At 43.8% G+C, this 24,602-nt stretch overlaps 1 protein-coding gene across 2 annotated transcripts; it reads left to right on the top strand.

The window, feature by feature from the left end:
• Positions 1 to 734: 734 nt before the first annotated feature.
• Dynlt5 (dynein light chain Tctex-type family member 5) lies at positions 735 to 22,527 on the top strand. 2 transcript variants are annotated; one of them, XM_038335325.1, is made up of 4 exons: positions 735 to 847; positions 14,189 to 14,280; positions 20,603 to 20,727; positions 22,324 to 22,527. In XM_038335325.1, the coding sequence occupies exons 1-4, from the start codon at positions 735 to 737 to the stop codon at positions 22,525 to 22,527; spliced, it is 534 nt and encodes a 177-aa protein (XP_038191253.1). The 2 variants fall into 2 exon arrangements, with proteins under 2 accessions (XP_038191253.1, XP_038191254.1); XM_038335326.1 differs by lacking the exon at positions 735 to 847 and adding an exon at positions 9,436 to 9,530.
• Positions 22,528 to 24,602: the final 2,075 nt, after the last annotated feature.

The following is a 24,602-nucleotide window of genomic DNA, read 5'->3' as shown; positions in this document are numbered from 1 at the left end:
GGCTTTTTGACGAGGAAATAAGGAGAATTCTGACCATCAGAGACTTAGCTACCAAAATGCAGTGCTAACTCACCTCTGGTTCCTTTCTGAGACCGCTTTAGGCCCATGATTGATCTCATAGCTCCGTCTGTTAAGACTTTTTTTTTTTAAGTTGAGGTTTTACACTGAAGGGTCCGGCCAGGTTTTACAACAAACTGGTAGCCTACACTCAGCTCTCTGTAGAACTGGGTGCTCCTAGTGACACCTTTCTAGTCTGTCTACTTCATCCAAGCACACACCTGCGCACCACGTTTCCCTCCACAGCCAAAACGGCAAAGCTTAACTCGGAAACGTGGTTTAACTCGGAAACGTGGATCAAGATCAGACGCAGAGTAGTTATAAAAATATTGACGTGGGGTACAGGATAGCATCTTTCTACAGACACCCATCTTTCCACGGTAACTTTCTCCCTATCCATCAGCTAAGCATTTTGACTACAGAGTAATGTCTGTTTGTGTGAATTAGGTATGCTTTTGCATAAAAAAATATCCTATTCCCAGCTGTATAGTCACAACAAAGTCACCTACACTGCAGATTACCGCTCTCAGAAAACCTCGATCCCTATTCGAAAGGGTCACACCAGCAGCTGGGTCCTCCACCTGGGATGAAATTGAGCTACAGAAACTAAATGATTTTCATATCTTTCTTTTGTTTTTTTTTTTTCCACAGTATTTTTTTCCCTAGAGTGTGTTATGATGTCAGCCTTGGCTAAAGAGAAACTATTTCTTGCACTGAAGAAAAGAGGGAGTGTGTGCTCCCCAAGTAATCATGAGTCCCAACAGAAGGAAGGTCGTTGGCGCTCTAAACAGTGAGTACCTGGGTGTCTAGCGCCTCCGACTCCGAGTAATGTTTACCAACAGGCAAAACATGTTCCTAGGAATGGAAGTAGGTGTGGGGGGGAGGTATAGGCAAACACAGTGCTCCCTTGGTCTTTGGTGCCGTTATTTACGGTGGGGGAGGAGGCTTACATGGATCCTAGCAGCATGTAAAGCTTTGAAAACTTCCTCTTGCCCGCAAAAACCAAACCAAAACAAAAAACAAAAAACCACCTGTCCTGCAGACCAGCTCCAGCTGCCCTCACAAGTCCCTTAATTTCCCCTCAATATTTTAAAACTTCACAGTTTGCTCATTTTGTAATTGTATGTACATATACAAAGCAACTATTTAATACAAATGTTATACTGTTTTCAATCTTTGTCCTCTTAAATGGCTACATAATATTTTGTGAATTTGTGATCAGGATCAGGTAATCATTCGCAGACTATTGGACATTTTCAAATTGTTTTTTCTTTTTTCTTTTTTCACTGGATAATAATTCTCTACTTGGTTCTCAGCAGTATAGTTAATGAGTCAAAGGTCATAAATACTTTTTGGCTCTCTTGTAGCATTTGCACTCTTAAAAAAAATGAATCCATCTTTAATATTCCCACGGCATTCCATTTTGACCATCATGGCAAAGAGACGAAACAGATTACCCGAGAAAGTGGTCAGTCAGCTTCCAGAACACCCCATGTTAACACCATGTCTGGGAAGCACTAACGCTTTGCAGAGCAGAGCAGAATGAATGCGGGTTGTGGAAACTGAAGCTTTTGGTCGCCAGAGTGATTGCATTTACACCTATAGTTACTTACCATTCCCCTTTCAGGCCTACACGTTCGTAGGCTGCAAACACAATCTCCCTCTTTCACGTACGGGAAGCTGAGGAAAACAGAAGCGTAACCCCAGCCTGAGTCAGAAGGAGGGGCGCTACAGGGATCGGATCCTGCTTCTGATCCTCAGCTGTGCTGTTGCCAGCGTTTTCCCGTGAACGCTCTCTGTCTACTGAGGGCTGGGCACTGGTGATTAACCCCAGACCCTCTTGCACACTAGGTAAGCATTCTGCCACTAGCTACACCCCAGCCCTCCTTTTTTTTTTTTTTTTTTTTGGTTTTTCGAGACAGGTTTCCCTGTAGTTTCTAGAGCCTGTCCTGGAACTAGCTCTTGTAGACCAGGCTAGCCTCGAACTCAGAGATCCGCCTGCCTCTGCCTCCCGAGTGCTGGGATTAAAGGCGTGTGCCACCACCGCCCGGCCCCAGCCCTCCTTTTTATGCTTAAGTTTGAGACAGGGTTGCTCAGTCGTCCAGAATGGCCGTGGGTCCTCTCTGTTCCAACAGTGGGCTTTAAACATTCCATTCCCTGCTCCATCACCCAAGCTGCTGGTGCTACAGACCCAAGTCACCAAGGCAGCCGCATGCTCTTTTTAAAATATGCTTAAAAATAATTGCCACCCATATGCAGTTTACTTGTTTATCAAGACCACTTAAGAATTTGATAGAATTGGGCTGGAGAGATGGTTCAGTGGTTCAGAGTGCTGGCTGCTCTTCCAGAGGTCCTGAGTTCAATTCCCAGAAATCCATATGGTTGCTCACAATGATCCATAGTGAGACATGGTGCCCTCTTCTGGCCTGCAGGCAGACATGCAAGCAGAATACTATATACATAAGGAAGAAAGAAAGGAAGGAAGGAAGGAAGAAGGAAGGAAGGAAGGAAGGAAGGAAGGAAGGAAGGAAGAAAGGAAGAAAGAATTTGATAGGATGACCCTATGGCTTTAAAAGTGTAGCCTCATTCAAAGACCAAAGACCAAATTCGCTCCCCCACATACACTGACTTTTACCAAGACTAAGGGGGAAGTTAAAAAGATTTGTTGGAGCCGGGCAGTGGTGGCACACGCCTTTAATCCCAGCACTCGGGAGGCAGAGGCAGGCGGATCTCTGAGTTCGAGGCCAGCCTGGTCTACAAGAGCTAGTTCTAGGACAGGCTCTAGAAACTACAGGGAAACCCTGTCTCAAAAAAACAACAACAAAAAAGACTCGTTGATATTTATTTACTTGGGGACAGGGAGTTGGCATACCATGACATGTATGTGGCAGTCAAGGGACAACATTCAAGATGGGGCTCTCTCCTTCCACCACAAGTGTTTTGGGATCCCGCTCGGGTCATCAGACATATCACTAAGGGCATTTAGCCACTGAGCCAACTCATAGCCCTGGTTTGCTCTTTACAAACCACAATTCTTATGATATTGGTGATTCTCTTTCATACGAGTCTTCAACTGGCAGAAAGGTTATGAAATCTTAGTGGCTCTCACATGAAGACATGATTTGACACTAACAGTGTGTCTGAAAATGATGGACCTTTTTCTTGAAAATAATTTCGAAACCATTTTTTTCAAAATCTAAATTTCTGTATTATAATCATCTCCTGAAGGGCACTCAGGACCTGAACATCATCTCATTTAGTCTCCTGCATTGACCCTGCTTGGCCTCCCTCATTCTTGCTATATTTCTGTGAAATAGCTGAGACCCTTAGGTTAAGGATACAGTCCCAAAGCCAGAGTATGTCTCAAGGGGCCACAGATGCCTGCCAGTTCTCACGGCACCATCATCCCTGGTCCGGCCTGCATGCTGCCCTCTGGCCATATCCGCTCCTCTTCAGCGCTCTATCTGGCTCCAGCCACTGCTGATTGGAACCCCACTCCTTGTATAAAATGCTCTTCTCTTTCTGCCTTCTTTCCTTTTCCTTCCTCCTCTTCAGGAAGCTGACTAAATACCTAAGCTTGACCACACCCTCCTTCAGACTAAAATGGAGACTCTTTCTGTCTCTCTCATCCTGGTTCCCCCTTCCTTTGTAGACCTATATGGGGTGAGTTTTTAATTTAGTTCCTTCAATGCACTATGAATTCACTTGTCTTTGTAGCAGTAAACACATTAAGAAGGAAGGCAAAGAAAAAAATAGAGTAGGGGTAAGAGAGGTGACTCAGAGGTTAAGAGCACTGATTGTTTTTTCGAGAGGTCCTGAGTTCAGTTCCCAGCAACCACATGGTGGCTCACAACCATCAGTAATGAGATCTGGCGCCCTCTTCTGGTCTGCAGGCATACATGCAGATAGAACACTATATACATAGTAAATAAACAAATCTTTAAAAAAAAATAAGAGTGAAGGTAGACCTATTTGAGAATGTGGTGTAAGAATAGCATGGATTTACCCTTTCATCTTGAATTTTATGTCTTCAGTCCTCTCCATTGGGACTGATGTTTAACTGTCATTCTAGGCATAATAAAATTTGAAGGGCCTCCTGTGTTGTGAGAAAAAGATTAATGTATATTCAATGCAATCATTGTCATCTGTTTTAGAATTGGATCTTTTTTAATTCAAGTTATGTTTTATAATATTTTCTTAAGTTTCATTAAAGAAAAAAGAAGCATCTATTTATAAGGTGGTGTCTTTGCTGCCCAGATTGATCATAAAGTCATTTATTATCTGAGTAGCTTGAATCAAGAAGGATCCCACTATATACAGAAGTAATATGAAGACTCTTAAGCTGAGCCCCCTCTTTCTACCCCCTTAAAACACATGTTGGCATGTGACTTTCCATGAACAGCTGTCATCCACCCCATTGGGAAATCTGAACTTGACTTTTCATGTAGACAATTTATAAGAAGAGAATACCAGCAAACACTTTTGGAACCCTTATCATCAGCCCCAGCTCTGCTTCCAGGAAGCCTTGTCACAGGCTGGGAAGCAATGGCCAAGGACCAAGCACAGTCTGAAACACAGCTGGGTATGGCTTCCTAGCTAGGAGTGCTTACTCCATAGCTAAAATCAAAATCTAAAGAAGCACGGTTTTGTGGATTGCAAATATTGGTAGAAACCCAAACTCCAGGTTCCATAAATCCAGTTTTTAGGTCATGGCTTGCCTCCTCAATGCAGTGTCTCCAGCGGCTTAGGGACCACAGCAACAAAAGGCTTAAGGCCCACAAACCCCAAAGTTCCCACTATTTAACCTCTTGTGGAAAGGTTGTCAATGTCTCCTCTACTAAACAGGTGTGGGCACCATTCCCCTTTCCAGTGGCAATCTGTGTGTAATTTACATGAATGCCCTGGTCCCCTTTGTTCACCAGAACCTTGCGGTTCCTACTCATAAGTCCAGGCAGACATTCACAATGGTGGTTTACTCACTGGAGACTCACCCCCTGGCAGACATTGGGCAGTGTTTGAACGGATGTTCTCATCCCATGTCCTTACAGTGAAAACGGAAACCCTGAGGTCAAGTTACCTTCTCTAGCTAATGTGATATGCTATCCAGGCAAATTCGTTCAGAAGCCAGTTGTTCTACTGTAGGTTTGGATGAATGTCGGAAACTACAGAATTTTTCTCTTGCCTCAAACCTCAGTTCCCATGATTCATGGAACAAAAACTGTGTGGCCCCACATTCTCCACCAAAATGCATTGACGTTATCTAGCCTAGCAGGTCAGCCACACTGTATTGACTTCCTTCAATTACTTATCCAAGACACAGTGAGCCTGTAGCACATGTCTGCTGTTGTATCACACACATCAGGCATAGAGAAGTAGCAAAGGGATCGAACATAGAGACCTCTGTCATTCCAGCCAGCTGAGAGTTACTTGGGAATGGCTCCACAGCAGCTAGGTAGTTCAGTGAAAGATCCAATTGGAAAGCATTGCCCCTCTGGGCTTTGTAGGATACTGCTTGGGCAGACAGTGAATAAGTAATTTTACATAGAATGAATTTATTCTAAGATTACAACCCATGAACCTTCACATCAGAAGTGAGGTCAGGCTATCCTTTCTGTTGACCCCTGAGGGGAAACGCTGGAAGATAGAAAACCAAAGGGGGAGTATGTGGTATAATGCCTTCTGCATCAAGTTGAGAAACAGCTTCGTCCCAGAGAGAGAGAGAGAGAGAGAGAGAGAGATGGAGAAGCTGGAATGTCATGTTTCTTAGTGGAACACAGCAGCCTCCCTGTGCCTTTTGTGGGAAACCATGGATTAAATAGAGAAGATTCTATTTTACCCCCAATTTATAAATGGGGAAATGATAGATGATTTCTTTAAGGCAGGCTAGCCTGTAAGTCACTATTTGGACCAGGCTGACCTCAAATTTGCAGTGATCCTCACACCTCTCTGCCTTCTTAGCTCTGAGAGAAGAGGCATGCATCACCATGGCCTTGGACATTTGAGGGTTTGGGTTCTTGTGTCTCGCGTTGTTTTAGAAGAAGTCTCTCACTGCAAGGAGGGAGATGAAGCTGATCTGGTACCTTGTACCGCTTACACAGATGTACTCCAGATGGAAGGTGGAGGATGAATATAAAGCACACAGAAGAAAACATCGGAGAACCTCTCTGTTCTAGAAGGACACCCATCCCCCACACCACCACCACCCTGTGCTTCCTGGAATCCATAATCCACTTTAGCCTCCTGAGTGTTTGGATTATAGTTATCCATGTCCACACCTAGTGGAAAGTTATCTTAAATGAGATCTCAACATAAACACCTAAACCAGGGAGAAACTAAAACGTTTCTCATAAATAGAACTTCCACAAGACGTCGTATCTTAACAAACTCTATAGTAGCAGAGTTAGTAGCCTGTTAGAGTTTGTTTATATAGAGTTGTGTGTTAACAATAAAAAAGAAGAAGCCAGTTTTAAACAGAGTCAAAGAACATGACGGTGTCCAGAGGAAAACCTAAAGGGCACAAGGAGAGCAGGAAGAGATGCCCACAGCACAATGGAAACCAGAGATGTGTAACTGAGAACAAGGTGCCCTTCTGCACCTGTCCTGATAGCAAAACACGGAGAGAGATGATGCCAGACAATGCTGAGGCAAGTGAGAATAAAAATGGATCTGGCTACTCAGCACACACATCATATGGGGAACAATAACAAAGTAAAATAAAATATGTAAGTTCTATAGATGCAAGAAGCTTAGTTGCCTTTTGTTTCTCCTGGTAGAACATCTCAAAGACAGACTTGGACACAAAACTGTCATTCAGTAACTATTTTGATCAGTGAGTGAACATTACTATTGCATTATGTGAATTCTTGAGCAAGTACGTCCTTTTGCTTTCAAACAAACTGGACTCACGAGTCTGTGCATACATTAAGTCCAGGGTGACTTGTACGATGACTTTACAACTTATAGAAAGTGTTTCTCTGAGTACTTAGTACAAAGCAAGCTTTATTTTAGCCTCCTTCTTAAAAGTTGGTTTGACATCTCTTCCAAAGATGACAAGGGAGGGAGAAGAAAGAAAGAAGCCTGGGAAGAGAGGAGAGCAATTGTTTCCTCTGCTTCGGACTTCTGTGATGGCCACACCCCTCATTGATGACTTCACAGTGAGGTGTGGTAGCCAGGGCTCAGATGCTCCCAGAATCACCGCTGGCTCATGATTGCAGTGTGGCTTTGAAACTATGCCGCATCCTGGGCCTGCTGGAGAATTCCATCATCTGGCCTTGACCATCACCTCCCTTCCTCTCAGATGAGCACTGGTCCTCAACTTCAAGATTCGGTCCTAGCCTTTCGCCCACACTCATGGTGGTTCTGTCCTGTTCGCTACTACTCTAGCTCTCCTTCCATCTGGCCAGGGCTGGGCTTTGCACGGGAGGTAGGTGTAGTCTTTGTCCTTCAAAACCACTCCTATTCGTGAAAAATACATCCCATGAGACTATTCCCCTGCTGTTCTCTTATTTCTCTAATTTATGAAAAACTCCCAACTTCTGTTTCCATTATAACCTTTCTCTTTCTAGAAAGATGGACCAAATGGGATAAAATGTCATAAAACTGCATAATTTCCACAAAATTAGTGCTTCCGAACAAGAAACACCATCTATTGCTAGAAAAAGAATTGGCCTGCTTTTGGTCTTAAACATAAATCAGAAAAGAAAAAAAAAAAGAACCCATAGATGTTCTTAGTCCCCAGTGAAGCAGGTTCTGTGTATATTTTACATTAATCTGCTGTACATCATGCTTCTAGAGCACAGCAGTCTAACTTTCTTTTGTATTATCCTCACTCGCGACTCTTTCTGACACATTGTAGCAATAAATACTTGTTGAAAGGCTTTAAAAGGCATACAGAACCTATAGCCTCTGTTCTCTGTGCACTGTGAAGTCTGTCCACTTGGGGGCAGCACATGACTTTAATGACAAGCTCCCACCCCTTCTGAAGGCGCCGTTGAGGGGCGTGGGTTTCCGCCAGTAATAACCCAGGAGCTTATGCCTGTTCTCAACTGCAGCTCATGACTGGATTTTTACATGAACTTTACACATTTCCATTAGAAAATATTTTTTGAGGCAAAGGTATACACCCTTTCTCTTTTCCTGTCAGAAATTCCAGGTTTTAGATCAGATTTCTGGCACACGCCCGATGCCAGAACGTGAAGATCACAGAGAGTTGGAGGCCAATCTAGTCCACCTAGCAAATCCCAAGCCAATCAGTACTACATAGCAAGTACTCCTGTCTCAATTAATTTATTGTTAATAAGATAAAACTGACTGTAGCTTTCTCTTGGCAACGAGACTGTATGTCAGGAAGGATTATCATGGGCAATTTGAATCACAGAACTGGACCTCATCCACTTGTAGCCCTGAGACATGTAGTCGATATATTGTGTTTACACCTCCCACTGAAAGTTTAAATGCACTTAATGAGCATGTCATGTGATTGTCTAGCAATTCAAGCAGTCTGAGTGGGGCTGCAGATCAACACAGAATACTTACTCGGGTGTAAGCTGGTGTTCTGGGCTGACATTGACAGCTCCTTGCTTTTGAAATATAGGGGCTCTTTGATTTCTAAAACCTTACCGCCGGGCTGGAAAATGAGCTGGTGGGTATGAGCCAGGGGCTGCTCTTTCAAAGGACCAGGTTTGATCTCCAGTACCCATAGGGTGGCTCACAGAGTCTGTAACTCCAGTCCCAAGTGACCCAACACTCTCTGCTGGCCTCTGTGGGCAGTGAGAATGCATATGGCTCACAGACATACATCCAGACAAAACAATCCTCCCCCAAAACAAGAAGAAATAAAGAAGGAAAAGAAAAAAAGAAAAATATACCTAGCTCACATTCTAGTTTAATTTTTTAAGGATTTATTTATTTATTTTATTTGCACTGGTGTTTTGCCTGCATTATGTCTGTGTGAGGGTGTCAGAGTTACAGACAGTGGTGAGCTGCCATGTGGGTGCTGCGAATGGAAGCTGGGTCCTCTGGAAGAGCGGTCAGTGTTCTTGACCACTGAGCATCCCTCCGGCCCCATGTTTAATGGCTCTTGCTCTCACTGCAAGCATTGTTGATGTCTTATTCTCCTCCTCAAGTCTCCACTCCAGTGCCAAATATATTATTTTAACGTTTTCCTCATTCTCTTTCCTTTCTCCATTTCCAGTCCATCACAGGCTAATGTACAAACTATCAGACCTTGATTCTTGACGATGAGTAAAGTACTGACTTAGCTTCAGGGAGGCTCTGCCTCCTATCCTATCTATCGCTCTGATAAACCCCATCGTCAAGGCCTCCTATAGAAGGAAGGGTTTATTTGAGCTTAAGGTTCCAGAGGAACAAGTGCCCATCATGGCAGAAAGGCATAGCAGGCAGCAGGAGGCATGGCAGCAAAGTGCTGAGAGCTCACCCCATGAACCACAAGGACGAAACAGAGAGGACAAAGCGTGAGTATGTGTGGCCTTAAGTTCTCAGAGTCCATCACCAGTGACATACTTTCTCTGCCAAGGTTGTATCTCCTAAACCTCTCTCGAACAGTACTGGCCACCAACTGGGGACCAAGAGTTTAAATGCCTGAGGCTACAAGGGACATTCTCATTCAAACCACTACAACTTCATACTGGAAAACAGACAAATATAAAAAATAGTGTCCAAAAGTTAAAAATTCAGCCTGGAGATATGGCTCAGTGGTTAAGATCATGTACTGGTCTACCAGAAGAGCCCTCCACACACACACACACACACACACACACACACACACAGATGCACAGACCACGCACACAGACACACACAGAGAGAGAATGGTGCACATACCATGCACACAGACACACACACACACAAAGGTGCACAGACCACGCACACAGACATACACACACACACACACACACACACACAGATGCACAGACCACACACAGAGACATACACACACAGAGAGAAAGGTGCACAGACCACGCACACAGATACACACAGACATACAGATGCACAGACCACACACAGACACACACACACACACACAGAGAGAGAGAGAGAGAGAGAGAGAGAGAGAGAGAGAGAGTATGTGTACTTTCAAATAATAATAAAGTTTCTTAAAATGCTTCACGAAAGTGTAGTCCACTGGAGACATGGTCAGTCTGAAGAGTTAGAAAGCAATAGGTTCCCCAAACCTTTTTCCTCTGTGTAGCCAAGGTATCCAGGCTTCCAGTAAAACACCTACAATCTTCTCAAGGCCTCATGGCCTTAGCAAAAATGACTGCAAGTTCTCTTTCACACAGCTTCCTGCCTTGTGCGCCAATAGACTCTGTTCAACAAGAGACTGTATCTGTTACATCTAATGTCTCTGATAATTCGTTTAAAAACGAATACAAAGCAGTGCCCTAACAAACTAGACAGACATACTTTCCTATAGAAAAGAAGCCCAGTGGGGCAGTTTAGAGATCCAGGCTCCCATCGCTCTGATCCACTACCTACAAGGTCAAGAAGCTGCTGCGACCCCTACCATCACACACAATTTAGTAACAAGGGAAACTGAAGAGAGACTCCTATTGGTTAACTCAAAATGTGTTGATTTGGAGTTCTGATGTTGTTTTGTTTTGAGAAATCTTTCCCAAATTTCTACCCAGACAGTTGCGGTTGCTTCACAGAGTGGTTCACAAGCCACGGAACCCCAGCAGCACAGAAAGGGACTGAGGATTTGCTTTTCATTAGGCAGAAATCTTCCCACAGTTTAGGGCTCTGGTACCCAGAAAGGAGTGGAACGATGCTGAAAAGAAAACGGCAGTCCCTGCCACATGGTGATTATAGATTCTTTATAGTAAGGGGAACAGCAGTCCCTGCCACATGGTGATTATAGATTCCTTACAGTAAAGGGAACAGCAGTCCCTGCCACATGGTGATTATAGATTCCTTACAGTAAAGGGAACAGCAGTCCCTGCTACATGGTGATTATAGATTCCTTACAGTAAGGGGATACTGGGAGCAACTTAATGGCCTGGAGAAGTAACGGTTAAGCAAAATGTTTGAATATTAAGCTGATATTTAAAATACGGCTGCATATTTGCTACTGAGGATGGAAATGTTCTAGGATACAGTTTCAAGCAGAAAGAAAGAAAGAAAGGAAGAAAGAAAGAAAGAAAGAGAGAAAGAAAGAAAGAAAGGAAGAAAGAAAGAAAAAAGAAAGAGAGAGGGAGAGAAAGGAAGGAAGGAAGGAAGGAAAAGAAAGAAAGAAAGAGGAAAGAGAGAGAGAAAAAATAAAGAAAAAGAGAGAGAAAGAAAAAGATCGCATATGTCACATCATATACTCAAGAACTTTTTTTTGTTGTTGTTTTTTTTTTTTTTTTTTTTTTGGTTTTTCGAAACAGGGTTTCTCTGTGGCTTTAGAGCCTGTCCTGGAACTAGCTCTTGTAGACCAGGCTGGCCTCGAACTCACAGAGATCCGCCTGCCTCTGCCTCCCAAGTGCTGGGATTAAAGGCGTGCACCACCACCACCCGGCTCAAGAACATTTTTTTAACATAAGTGTTTATCCAAGCACTGGAGTTAGTGACATGAAATTTTACTCTCCTTTTTTCATGTGCTTTACATGTTTTACAATGTGCATACAGTATTTACATGATGACTGCAAAGACAAAGACCCTGGGGGCTTGGGAGCAGCTCAGCTGGTAGAGCCCTCACCACACGTACTTGAGGACTGGGGTTTGGATTCTCAGAACCCATAAAAGCTGGGTGGACATAAGGACTACCTTATAATAGCAGGGGACTAGCAGGACGGACAAAGACAGGAGACCCCCACAGCAAGCTACCTAGCCAAACTAGACGAATCAGGGAGCTCGGGGTTCAGCAAGAGAGCCTGCCTCAGTAAGTAAGGAGGAGAGGATCAAGGAAGACACCGGACATCAACTTCAGGCGTCTACATGCTTCTGTGTACACTTGCGAGAGCACACACACACACACACACACACACACGCACGCACACACAAGCACGCACGTCCGAAACAAACAAAAACCATCTTCAATAATTCAAAAACAGACAAGGCTGCAAAGCTTCCAAACTATACATCAGACTTCAACCCTTGGGTTTTGTAAGCTGCCCAGTAGACACCATCTTCATAGCAATCATATAAAGTGCACAGACGACTAGTCTTTAGTAACACGGAGCCAAACAATGATGAGGATGATGGTTCCTTTTGAATTTTAAACCCAACTAATTTGAGCTGTGCATCAGCTCTGTTTCCTGGGAATTTTTAGTGTGACACCTATATAAGACAGAGGAGGTCTCAGCCAAGGCTTCCTGGGTGCTGTGCACACACGTATATCTGAACTGCAGCCATTGATTAGACCCAGTAGTTCCCGCCTCTTTTCCGTTCTGTCTGGGGCAATCACACATTAGACTTTTCTACTGGACGATAAATGGAAGGTTTGAAATTGAAGTCTGCCTTTTCTACACGTGCTTGGCCTCCCTTCTTTTCTCTCTAAAATGGACAGAATGGTGACCTCTTTACAGCATCAAAGGATACCGAAAGAGGAAATGAAATCGCTGGTGGGGGTGGTGTTGCCAGATTGAAAGCAGCACGCACAATACTGGGCACGCAGACTTATTACCAAATCCCAAGCTTACGCCGCAGGGGTGTGTTTCTCAGGCAGAGGCTGCCTGTCATCTTTAGTCCTGCCCACAACACCTGTAACCACAATGGCCTAACAGGTTGGTTGCTACTTTAAACGGCTGCAGAAAAAAAAAAAAAAAAGGCAGGTGTTAGAAGGAAGAAAACGGGATTGCCACCACAAAGATGCATTGCGACAAAGGCAGCCAAAATGTCATCATGTTCTTGGACTTTGTGAGTGAGCTTTAATTTGTCCCACAAACCGTACTGTCCTGAACTATTTTTCAAAATAGACTAAGTGTGATTTCTTTGAAACGTCAGTTCATAGATTCCACTAATTCCAAACATCTGCAAACTAAGCATTTTAAACTTCTCACAGGCAGAAGAAAAAAAAAAACCCAATAATTAAAAAACAAATAAGCTGGGCATGGTGTTTGCATGCTTTTAACCCTAACACCCAGAAGGCAGAGGCAGGTGGATCTCTGTAAGTTTAAGAGCAGCCTAGTCTACATAGTTCAAGGCCAGCCAGGGCTACTTGGTGAGACTCTATCTCAAAAAAACAAACAAAACCCAAATAACTCTTTCTTATTCAATGAGAGCTAAAATATAGCCTTTACTTGGAGAAATAGTCACTCTGAACACACATACACACCCACAGATACAAGCATGCGCGCGCACGCGCGCGCGCACACACACACACACACACACACACACAGCGGAGGGGCAGAGAGGCGAGGAGGGGCATATCATTGCCTTTGAAATGGCATCTGTCTTAACGTCCATCTTCACAGGTGGAGGGAATTTGGGGCAGAGCGCTGTAGGTTTGTTAGGTCTCACTTGGTTTTCTCTGAGCTAGGTTGAATTACACAGTGCCCATTGGGAGCTCCTCCTTGCTTGGGTTTCTCGTTCAGCACCTGGATCAGCTCAAATTGCCATGGAGATCCATTCTTCACACTGAAAAAGGCGGCTGACATTGATTGACTCTTACAGTTTGGGTGACTTGTGGTTTCTCTCACTGTATAGATAGATGAGTTTCCCATTTCTTTTTTATTCTGAAGGGATTTGGTGGAATTTAGCACAATGAGCTTTGTATAATACCCTTTGTCTGTACGGATTTGTTTCCCAACACTGTAAGCTGCTTTTTATACCCCCAAGTGCCATTTGTGAGCTGTGTTTACTGTGGGATAGGCTTTTCAGTCTTTGTTAGGGACACCACTGGCGATGGCTTTTGGAACACTCACTCCACTTACTCCAAAGACACAAATCAGCCCAGGAGCACCTGCTCCGGACTCCACCATGACCCTGAGACTCCAACCCAGTAACTTCTCTACATTTCAGTGTTCCCATCTCTAACGTGGTTCCAACTTTAAATATGTCATCGGGCTATTTCTGTAGGGCTTATTGGGAACTTTCAGCGAATTCTGTATATGGAAGCATACTCCCTTAAAGCAATATTACGTCTTGTTAGCATTGAGATGATGCTAATTACTGTTTCCTCCTCTGCTTTCAGTTCCGTCAGCACTGTGTCTCACGTGGATGAGCCCAGCCTGCGTGATGAAGCCTCTCGCCTCACAGTTCGCATGGAAAACACCTACCAACTAGGTGTGCTGCTCATGTGCTAAACTTCTAATTCAGTGACCTGTGCCACTTTAGCCAGAGCCCTGTACAGGTCTTCAGGCCTAGATAAGTGACCTTAACTTGAGAGAGTTGGTGGTACGTTCGAGTTAGAGTCTTGCTTTCCAAAATCGAAGCAACACTTACTTTCTATAAGATTAAAAAAAGATTCGAAAACAAAAAGCAGGGTTTCCTAAACCTCAAGCGAATCTCTGAAAGCCATAAATGTATATAATAGAATAACATACGATTGAATTCACTGAGTATTTATGAATGGAATACACAACCACTGTTGTTGACCGTGGAGGACAAAAAAATGCCTCCGTGCAGAGGCAGATGACCGTGGTCCCCTGTTGACGGAGATGTTTATCTACTGCCGTTGAGGTTTGGGGGTCTTTGAAAACCAGGATTGTCACAGCTGCCCTATGCTCCCAGGTGGAGTCCCCGACAAATGTCTTTTCCCACTCACGTTTCACAGACTACTTGTTCACTTTAAGGGTGTGCCTGCCTGTGATTATCCGAATTCATATATAATTACCGCCCTACATAAATTCCATAGAGACTTACCAAGGAGCAAGAAAAGACTCTGTGGGCCAGGGTAATTCCACCTGTGGCCTCTTAGCCCCAGGAAAATTATAACCTATCACCCTACCCAGCTAGGCCTTATAGCCAGTTTTCTTCAAATGGTCCCAAGACTATCGGAATGAGTAACTCAGCCGCCCCTTCCATCCCTCTCTTCGGCCACACTCTTGGTTCATTTTGAGGAGCTGTAATTACTTAGAAAAAAGGAGGACAAACACTCTGTAACTTTAGATGCATCTACACGATGGGAATGTCGTTGTGCTGGCTGGCTGACACCCCGACTCCAATTCTGCAGGCTCCAGAATTAGTCTGGTAGGATTTCACACTGCTCGCAGTGGACAGTAAATGTCCCCACCATCCAGTTCACTTCAGTGGCGTACCTAACTCCAAAGGCTGGCCCTTAACCCTTTCAGTCAGCAACCTGAGTTTGGGTCAAGTTTTCTCCAACTTGCAACCAAAGTTTCTATCTTTTGTTTTGTTTTGGGAGGTGTTTGTTTGGTCTTTGTTTTGTTATTTATGAGATGGGTTTTCTCTGTAAATCCCTGGCTGTCCTGGAACTTGTCCTATAGGCCAGGGTGTCCTCAAACTCAGGGATCTATATCTCTGCCTCCTGAGTGTTGGGACGAAAGGTGTGGTCCACCATCGCCTGGTTTATCAACCAGAGGTTCTTAATCATTGGCAGTCTGTGACTTTGAGTCTCTGTGTGCTGAAGAAAAGTCCGGAATACCTTTGCAACAAGACAAAGCAGTTTAAATGCAAATGCCTATGCTTCTTTGATTTTTGTTTGTTTGTTTGGGCTTTTTTTTTGTTTTTGTTTCTGTTTTTATACAACTTCTTCAGCCAAACAAAAGTTTCAGAAGTGCTGACCTTCCCAATAAAGGTGACTGTCACTTTTATCTCCACTCTTCTGGCCAGAACTCCATCAAACTGATAGAAAATCTTTACTAAAAGCCCGAGAGTATGTTTCACAGGCAAAATAAACCCCAAAGCAGGTACAATTGGAAATACAGTTTGTTAGTAGCGCTGACTGGCTCCTTTGAAAAGCAGATTTAATCTAGCACGGAAAACTTTTATCGTCGAGGCTGGAGAGATGGCTCAGTGGCTGAGAGCTCACCACCACCGCTATCATTGCCCACGCCATCTAAACACATCTTAAGTTACGGTGTGTTTGTCCTTTTATCAAGATGATTACAGCTGTCATAAACGAAACATGGATATAGTCCATGAGGGGAAGAAAGAATACGAAAGGGGAGCTGTGCTTCTTAGAGAAAACACCAGTTACCTTTGCTCCCTAACCGCAGAGAGGAGAGAGTGGAAGGAAATCACAGGCTGCGGCGTCCGACCTGACCTTGAAAGCAGGTTTCAAGGAAGCCCAGGAAGGTGATAGTTAAGCAAAACATTCTGGAATCTTGGCTGCTTTATGCATAAATCACCTGATGGTCTGCTTCCCATTCACTATAACTGTTGCTAAAAGGGACGGCTAGGGCCTTCCCAGGGAAAACCAAGCACGAAGACCTCTTGTTTGATTCAGTGTGACCCCCTCCCCCCCACAAATTATGGACTAGGTTTTGTACCCGGCTTTTGTAGGTGCTCAAGTTAAAGGTAGGTAGCAGATTTTTTTTTTAGAGATAGCGACTGTGAATTTCACAATGAAGAGCTTTCAGTTTATTTTTTAATGACAATATACTGGACGAAAACAATGTAAGGAAGAAAGGGTTTGTTTGGCTCGTGGTTTAACGGTCCAGTTCATGGTGAGGAAGGCACAGCAGTAGGGGGCTGCTTGCTCACATCTAGGCAGATCAGGTGGAAGAAGAGGTAACTACGGGTGCTCTGGCAGCTCTTTAATGTTCCCCTTTTTATTAAGTCTGGGACAGTAGTCAAAGGGATGGTGTCATTCATTCAGCTTGCCATTGTCTTCCCTCTGTTCACCTCCTCCGGGAACACCTTCAGAGACGTGCCTAGAGCCGCGCTTACCCGGTGAGCCCAAGCCCAGGGAAGTTGGCAATGGAGAGTGCCTGCCACAGTAGCCAACTTTGCCACCACACACAGAGACAGAAAATGAAGCCCAGTTAATGGAAAATATTGACTAGTGGGGGAAGGAGGAGGCGGGTGAGAAGGAGGGAGAGAGAGGGAAGAAGGAAGGAAGAGAGGGAGGGAGAGAGAAAGACTCTTGGGTTTCAGTTTCTGTGAGAGTCTCAAACCCTGTCTCTGGTATCAAGTTTTCTTTCCAATAACCTGTTGATCTCTCAGGGTCCTTCCTGTGTAGGGCCATCAGGTCTCCTACTTATATGCTCTGCTATCTTCCAGGCTTGGCGCTCTGACAAATCCTCTTTTACCCTCTCTTCAGGAAACAACCACCTCAACCACTACCTAAGGAGTGCTTTATGACTTGGTACGCCCTGTCCTAGCTATTTGAAATCTATTTTATCTCCTTAAGTCCTAGCACAAGATAATGTAAAGTAACTCTTGGTTTTGTTTTTGTCTGAGATAGCTCAGGCTGGCCTCAAACTTTCTGCATTACCAAGGGCACCTCGAAGTCCTGATCATCCAGCCTGCACCTCCTCCCGAGTATGGGATGACAGGCTTGTGCCTCCAGGCCAAACTTAGAGTAATTTTTGCTCTCCCAGTTGGAGGAAGCTGTGGGACAATTTGTTGCTTTCGTTATTCTCCCTTGAATCTAGTTTTGTTTGTTTGTTTCTTAAGTTTTGTTCTCTTTTTTTTTTAGATCTTTTGAAATGTAAAACCTTTTCCTCAAGGGAAAAAAATTGCCTCAAAATGAAGAGGAAAGGGTTTGTTGATTGCATTCGTTCTCACTGAAAGTAGCTTGGGGCTTTTGTCTTGCTCTGTCCCTTTGAGTGTCTGGGACTCCATCTGAGCACAGTGACAGAGGATTCTGGACATAAAGGGAAAAGACCATTAGGTTATAAAGAATGAGTTTTCGTTACTGTGTAGAAAAATCGTTTTAAAGGTGGAATCGTGTTTGTGAGCTAACAGGATGTGCTGTGCTCAGAAAGGACTTGGTACTCAGCAGCCCCTGGGACCTGCTAGGAACTGCTCCAAGCATCGCAGATGCTCTTTCCTTGGCTGATGTGTGCCAACTTCCTTCTCCCACTGTTGCCTTCTTTCCAGCCTGGAGGTGCCCTATGGCAGTTCCTAAAGGTTAGAAATTATTGCTTTGCTACAAGCAAGACGCTGGTTTGTTTTTATACCTACTTCTGCTATGAAATAAAACGTTTAAGGAAGGGTTTTGGCTGGGCCTACAGCTCTGTCACCCCTGAGCCAATCACTTATGCTCCGCACTTGGGCTCACAGGTGGCAGTGATAGAGCCCCTGACTACAAGGGGGAGAGAATCCATTTAGAGGGGAACATGCTGCTCTCATGGGTGGGATGGGGGAGCACTGTGCTGACCGATATACTGGTCAAGGAAGGTCATATGATATGAGTGCTTGGTAGAAGGAGTAGGAATGAAAAAGGATAGGGTATCTCTCTGGATGACACAATCCATTTAATTTAGTACAGATTAGTGGTACAATTCTATTCTTTTCCTTCTTTCTTTCTTTCTTTCTTTCTTCCTTCCTTTCTTTTTTTTTTTTTTTTTTTTTTTTTGGTTTTTCAAGACAAGATTTCTCTGTGCAACTTTGGTGCCTGTCCTGGAACTAGCTCTTGTAGACCAGGCTAGCTGCTAACTCACAGAGATCAGCCTGCCTCTGCCTCCTAGGTGCTGGGATTAAAGGCATGCACCACCATGTCTGGCTTTCCTACCCTGATTTAAATGGAACTAAATCATTCTTATATCATCAAAATAAACATTCTCTTTAATGAGCCTTAGGAGACCGACCTCAATGGACTACAGTCGTAGCCGTAGACTTCTCTCGAGTAAAGCCAAGGAACCTTCAGGAGGAATGAAAGCCGTGTGAGACCTGGGGATTTACCTCCCTGGTGCCCCACCATGGCCTCATCTCAGACTGGTTACAACTCTCAGCCAAAGGACATAGTGCTCTTAAGGGAGTCATCTTCATGCAGCCCTCCTGGGCTCTAATCTGAGCTCCCTGCTGGATTGTTCAGGCCTGGGGTGGCATGCTTCCACTGGTAGAGGGGAACGACCTTATCACTTGTGACTTCCCTGTCTCTCTCAGATATCCCAGAAGAGAACTTTCATTAAATTCACTTGGAATTGTCCTAACTCTGGTGTACCTTTTCCCCTTAGCCTCTACCTGACATAGGAACATGAATAAATACTAACAGATAATGTTAACTACTAAAAGAGGATTGGATAGCGTTCTTGGTTCAAACTCTTCCTCCTTATTAATTCAACAATAATCCAGCCTCTACCTACCAAGCCAGAGCACCTGTGTATGCCACGTAGTTGTCTGGGCAGAAACCAGGATGATGATGTACCTAATTCCTGGAATACCAGGGTGGAGCTCACTTATCTGAAGCTTTGATCCAAATATGGCTGATATGTGGTTGCGAATATAAATTTTAAAGCCTGATAAATCTGGGCATCCATTCCTAGTTCTGTTACTCTGGGATTCTGGACTTCCACCTCTATTTTCCCATCTGTGGGGCAGATATAAGTGTGAGTGTCCCTTCAAAGATGTCTGGAAGATATCATAAAGCAAACCCATGCTTGTCACAGTCCCTGACATAGAGAATATGATCAACAAAAAGTAACTGTTATTTGTGTAGTGATTATTATCTAGAAAATGCTTAAGTCCACTAAAACCAGAAATTATCCCTAAGCATTGAATTAGACTCTCAGAGGGGATAAACCCTGTCTTGCTTACATTTCTTTTAAATTTTTGAACAGTTTATTATTTTTAGTACATCGATTCCTGTGTATACATTTGTGCACACAAACACACAACCGTGTGGCAGGTAGTCACGTGGAGGCCAGCCGACCTTTGGAAGTAGGTTCTTTCTTTCCACCTTGTGGGTCTCAGAGATTAAACTCAAACCATCAGACTTGTCCGCAAGCACCACACCTTCTACTCTGTCTCCCTTGCCCCGATCTGGCCTCTGTTTCCCTTAGAGAGAATTGCAAGTATGCCTTACCTGCTTTCAGGTGGATTAGGATTTAGGATCCAGGAGACCCGTGTGTCTGGAAAAAAAAAAGAGAGATGTTTGGTACCTCGGGTGAGAAACTAGCTATTTCTTAACTGAGCAGATGGGGAATGGTGGTCCATTTGGAAGAGTGGACAAGGGTAAAGACACATGAGCATCTCTCCATGACAGATGGAGCCCACCAGGCAGGAGCAGCATGCACATGGGGAGCTATGGGGGCTGGAACAAGGGCATAGGACCAGTAGGCACACAACTGTAGACCCCATAAGGAATATGTCATCTTAAGATCTGGGTTTTTCCAAGCAAGTTCTCTGGCTGCAGATGATGGACCAGAGCGATGTGGGTGGGGTGTAAACATTGAGGGGCCGGTTAGAAGGTGTTGAGGCTTTGACGTAAGCAGCCACCAGCACTGGCAGTTGATGAGGAGGAGCCTGCAGTGCGAGGCGCAACAGAACTCACTGCAAGGTGGCCTGGTAAATTCAGAGCTCACTGCCCGCTCATTCCCTCAGAAGAGTCTGACCTGAATTCAGAGCTCTAACCTCCTTAGCTGGACTTCACCCAGGTTACTAAAGGCCTTCGCATTTCAATATTCTCTTGTGAACCTATAAGGTAGATGGATATGGTTAGAAGTGACTTCTAAAGACATTCCGGGTGTATTTCCAGGTCCCACCAGGCATTTTCCTGTGGCCACTGTCAATGGCATTTTGAAAGATGTGCTAACTGCCTACCTACAAGAAGCAGAATATGACCCAGATTTCTGCAGACAGATGACTAAGACAGTTTCGGAGGTACGGTGCGCTTGGCCCAGTGTTCGCTAGAACCACAATATTAGCTGAAAGTCAATCCACTTTCTTCTTTGTGATCAGTCAAATGGTATACTTTGATTTAATGAAAATAGGTATTAGAGCATACACTACCTATGTGAATAGGTACATGTGTATATGGTAAGCTTTTGTCTAAAACCATCATTACGTATGCAATTTGTAACAAATTTATTCCTGTACAAAACTATTTCACTTGTTTTTTTTAAAAAAATATTATATTTTTATTTGTGTGTGTGTGTGTGTGAGGGGGGAGGGAGGGGAAGGTGTGCAAAGGCTGGAGGGGCCAGAAGAGGGCTTCAGATTGCCTAGAGTTGAAGCTATGAGCAGTTATAGCTGCCTGGTATGAGTGCTGGGAACCAAACTGCAAGAGTAGAAAGTGCTCTTAACTGCTGAGCCATCTCTCCAGCTCCACGCCACCTAAAAAAATCACTCTGTATGTTTGTATGATGTGTATGTATAGTATGTGTGCATGTTTGCGTGTGTGACTCTGGGCATGGACATGCCACTGCACATAGAGAGCTCAGAGGACAATCTTGGGTGTAAATCTTCACTTTCCACCTTGTTTGAGAAAAGGTCTTTCTGTTGTTCAGTACAGCATAAGATGAGTCAGCCAGGAGGGTCCTGTCTCTGCCCCCGTGTCCCTGTAGGTATGCTGTAATCCTCAATGCCCACTGCCATCCCTGAATTTCATCACTTGGGTCTCAGGGACTTGAACTCAGGTCCTTACACTTGCAACAAGTGCTTTACCATTGAGCCATCACCTCAACCAAAAACCGTTTCACTTTTAGAACTTATTTTTGGAAAATACACAACATTTTTACAACGGTGTCTCCTTGCCACAGCAACTTCTTTGAATGCTATCAATTATACACATTGTGGTCTTTAAATATATTTCTAGTTTTATCAACTACAGTGCATTTTATAATAGTTTCTTCTGCTTCAGTTTTTATAACAAACTCTGGGATAAATGCTCAATTCAATTATGTGGCAGGAGATTTCACAGTATGTTTCCCTCATTAGGTTTGAAAACACAAGGTAACCCTGGTTACAACGCTCTTTCAAGGGAGGCCATCTTTTAGTCTAGATTTTCATAGGGTGGTGTGATGGACCCTTGAATTCAGTTCAACGGATGACTAGCTTCCTGTATATCTCAGAAAAGGTCAGCTTATGGCTAATGCTGTCATTTTGTTTCTGGCTTCCTGGTCCCATGAGGACAGTACTTGAAAGAAAGTTAACTTATGGTTCTGTGAGATATTGAAAGTATCTACCATGCACCATGCTGTTTGCTTTAAACAATTTTCCTTTCATATTTTTAAAGTTAGCCTACCTACGAAGTGATGAGCTTCATTACGGCTTTTTCACACACGTGTGTCATCACACCCCCCTCTCCTATTGTGCCCCCATCCTCCCTGCCTTCCTCCTCTTTGTCCCCTCCATCCTTCCCAAATTACCCTTTTATGTTAAACAATTTTAAAAGCTATGTGACTAAACACCCCCTTTTCTTCTTTCTTTTTTCCTCTTTTTCTTTTTTTTTTTTTAAAAAAAAAAAACAACGTCTAGGTTATTAAAGCCAAAGTCAAAGAATTGATGATTCCCCGGTATAAACTAATTGTGACCGTTTACATAGGTCAACGAGATGGTCAGAGCATCCTTATTGGCAGCAGATGCCTCTGGAATCCTAAAAGTGATACCGTTTCATCCTACGCGCTCAGAAATTCTACTCTCTTTGCTCTGGCAAATGTCTATGCCGTTTACTTTGAGTGACCGACACGAGGCTTGCGTTCCCGGTGTTTTCAAATCGTGAAGCAAGCTGTCAGTCTCTCTCCACGGAAAGTTCTACTAGCAACACCTGTGAGAAGGAAACAAGATGGACAACTGAAACAGCTGGAAGCTTCCATCACGCCTGCGAGGACTGGTAGCGAGGAGGGCAGCCCAAGAAAGAACCTTGTTTCTCCAAAACCGCAGTTGAGTGTGGTTCACATAAACATGGATGTTGACTAAATATTACTTTGGGTACTAATTCTTTTGATTTCTCTTTTAGTTGGAGAGATAGAATTCCCTAGGTTGCTCTTTTTGATAAATTTCTAGAAATATATGGTGACATTCTGGACAGGATAATTTAACATGGCACACACACAAAAAATGATGAATGTTAATATACTTCAGTACTGCATATAAAATAATACTGGTTTTCATTTTACATTTAATAAATTGAGCAGCGTTCATTAACTGCAATTACTGTTACATGCACCTGACAGTTGAAAGTGCTGAGGAAGAATTAATGATTTCATAATAATTACCATAGTCCCACGGGGCCACAGACTAAATCTAGACGCTCTTGTGGGTTGCCTGCACTTTACAAAATTGCAGGAGAACTGAACATTGGCTCTTCAATAATGGAAACTATAAAGTGGAATACAGGCTTTTAAGGACACTAAAGTAGACATTATGTTATTAAATATACATGATGCTTAATAGTAAATGTGTCTGTAGTGCCTAAGATCAGGCATTGGAAAGAGACACTACCTTTAAATACACACTGCTCATGTGATTCTGAGTACCTTTTTCTGGCCTAACCTTTACCCAGGATTCAAAGCTGGCAGCTTAACAACTAAACCATGTGTGTTTGCCATTTTGTTCCTATGAATCTAGCACGAAAGTGAGCCAGTGGGGTTTCTGAATGTATGGGCATTGACGTTTACAGGGCTGCAATAGCTCTTCTGCCGGCTAAGGCCTCTTGTAGCATGGATCGTTTATTTTTACGGCGCTTTCAAGTCTTTGCGTGCATGTGAAATGACGCTGTGGCCTTGCTCAGGGATGGTAAGTCATCTGCCTAGAGGACATTTGTTAAAGGTCAAACACAAATTGCTCACATATGGAGAGAATTAGCAGTGTTGCCCTCTTAAGGGGGAAATTACGTGTAATTCGTATCAGAAAGATTTTAACGAATGGAAAACCCAGTCAATGTGTCACAATTTGAAAATGTTTTGATGTCTTCTTTTTCCCTAAAACCAAATGTAGCTTTAAAATGCATTCCTAGGCTTGTTCTGATAATGCTTTGGGGGGGGGGGGTCTATGGAGAATAATGACCACCAGGACTTGTCCTGTCTGCAAACGCCAGTTTGGAATCTGGATTTGATTATGTTTCTTTCTCAGTCAAAGGCCATGAAATCACACGGCAGCTTGGTACGAATGAGTCAAACAAAGAAACAGCTCCGCCATATAGAAAGTCTGCTGCCAACAGGACTTCCTTTCAGGGTTCTAATTTCTAGTTATTAGAATAAGGCCTTACCGCCCAGTCCAGGTTGTTTAGGTAACTAAAACCTTAAACGACAAAGGCCGTTAAAAAAATGGAACAGGTGGTTTGCAGGCCTCTTGCCCTGTGTTGTAACTGAGGTCAGGGCAGTGATGGCCTCCAGCAGTCACGGGAGCACAGGAAAACAGGGCGAGAACCAGCCCAGAATAACTAATTTTCAGGAGAGCATTAGTCACCATGCAAAGCCTCAAGATGGGAAAGTTTCAAAGAGCACCAGTGTACATTTGAAGAAGTCGTTTTATTTTGAAACAGCCAAGCTTCCCCTTTGTGAATGTCAGCCTTCCAACTCACAACAGGACCCCCGTCTTCTTTTTCGGCCAGCACAGCTCTCACCTTCCCCCAGGTCCTTCTCCATCCATCTCCTTCCATCCACTCCCCTCCTGGACCACTCTGTTAATCTCTTGACTAGTCTCCAGTTTTTACAGTCTTTTCTTTTCTCTCCTTACCTGCTTGAAGACACAGAGTGCCCAGACCACCTAACCATGACATCTTGTTCTTTACCTATAAGCAAGTCTCTTGTGCA

Source organism: Arvicola amphibius, chromosome 6 (genome assembly GCF_903992535.2).
Source record: "Arvicola amphibius chromosome 6, mArvAmp1.2, whole genome shotgun sequence".
NCBI classification, from domain to species: Eukaryota; Metazoa; Chordata; class Mammalia; order Rodentia; family Cricetidae; genus Arvicola; species Arvicola amphibius.
The sequence above is the reverse complement of the archived record's forward strand: the minus strand, read 5'-3'. Positions and strand labels throughout refer to the sequence as shown.

What these genes read in the sequence shown, in the direction of transcription:
- Dynlt5 (XM_038335325.1), top strand. Translation starts at nt 735, where the DNA reads ATGTCAGCCTTGGCTAAAGAGAAACTATTTCTTGCACTGAAGAAAAGA. An exon ending in GGAAAACACCTACCAACTAG is followed by an intron (nt 14,281 to 20,602) that starts GTGTGCTGCTCA and finishes GTGTATTTCCAG; the next exon opens with GTCCCACCAGGCATTTTCCT. An exon ending in TGACTAAGACAGTTTCGGAG is followed by an intron (nt 20,728 to 22,323) that starts GTACGGTGCGCT and finishes AACAACGTCTAG; the next exon opens with GTTATTAAAGCCAAAGTCAA.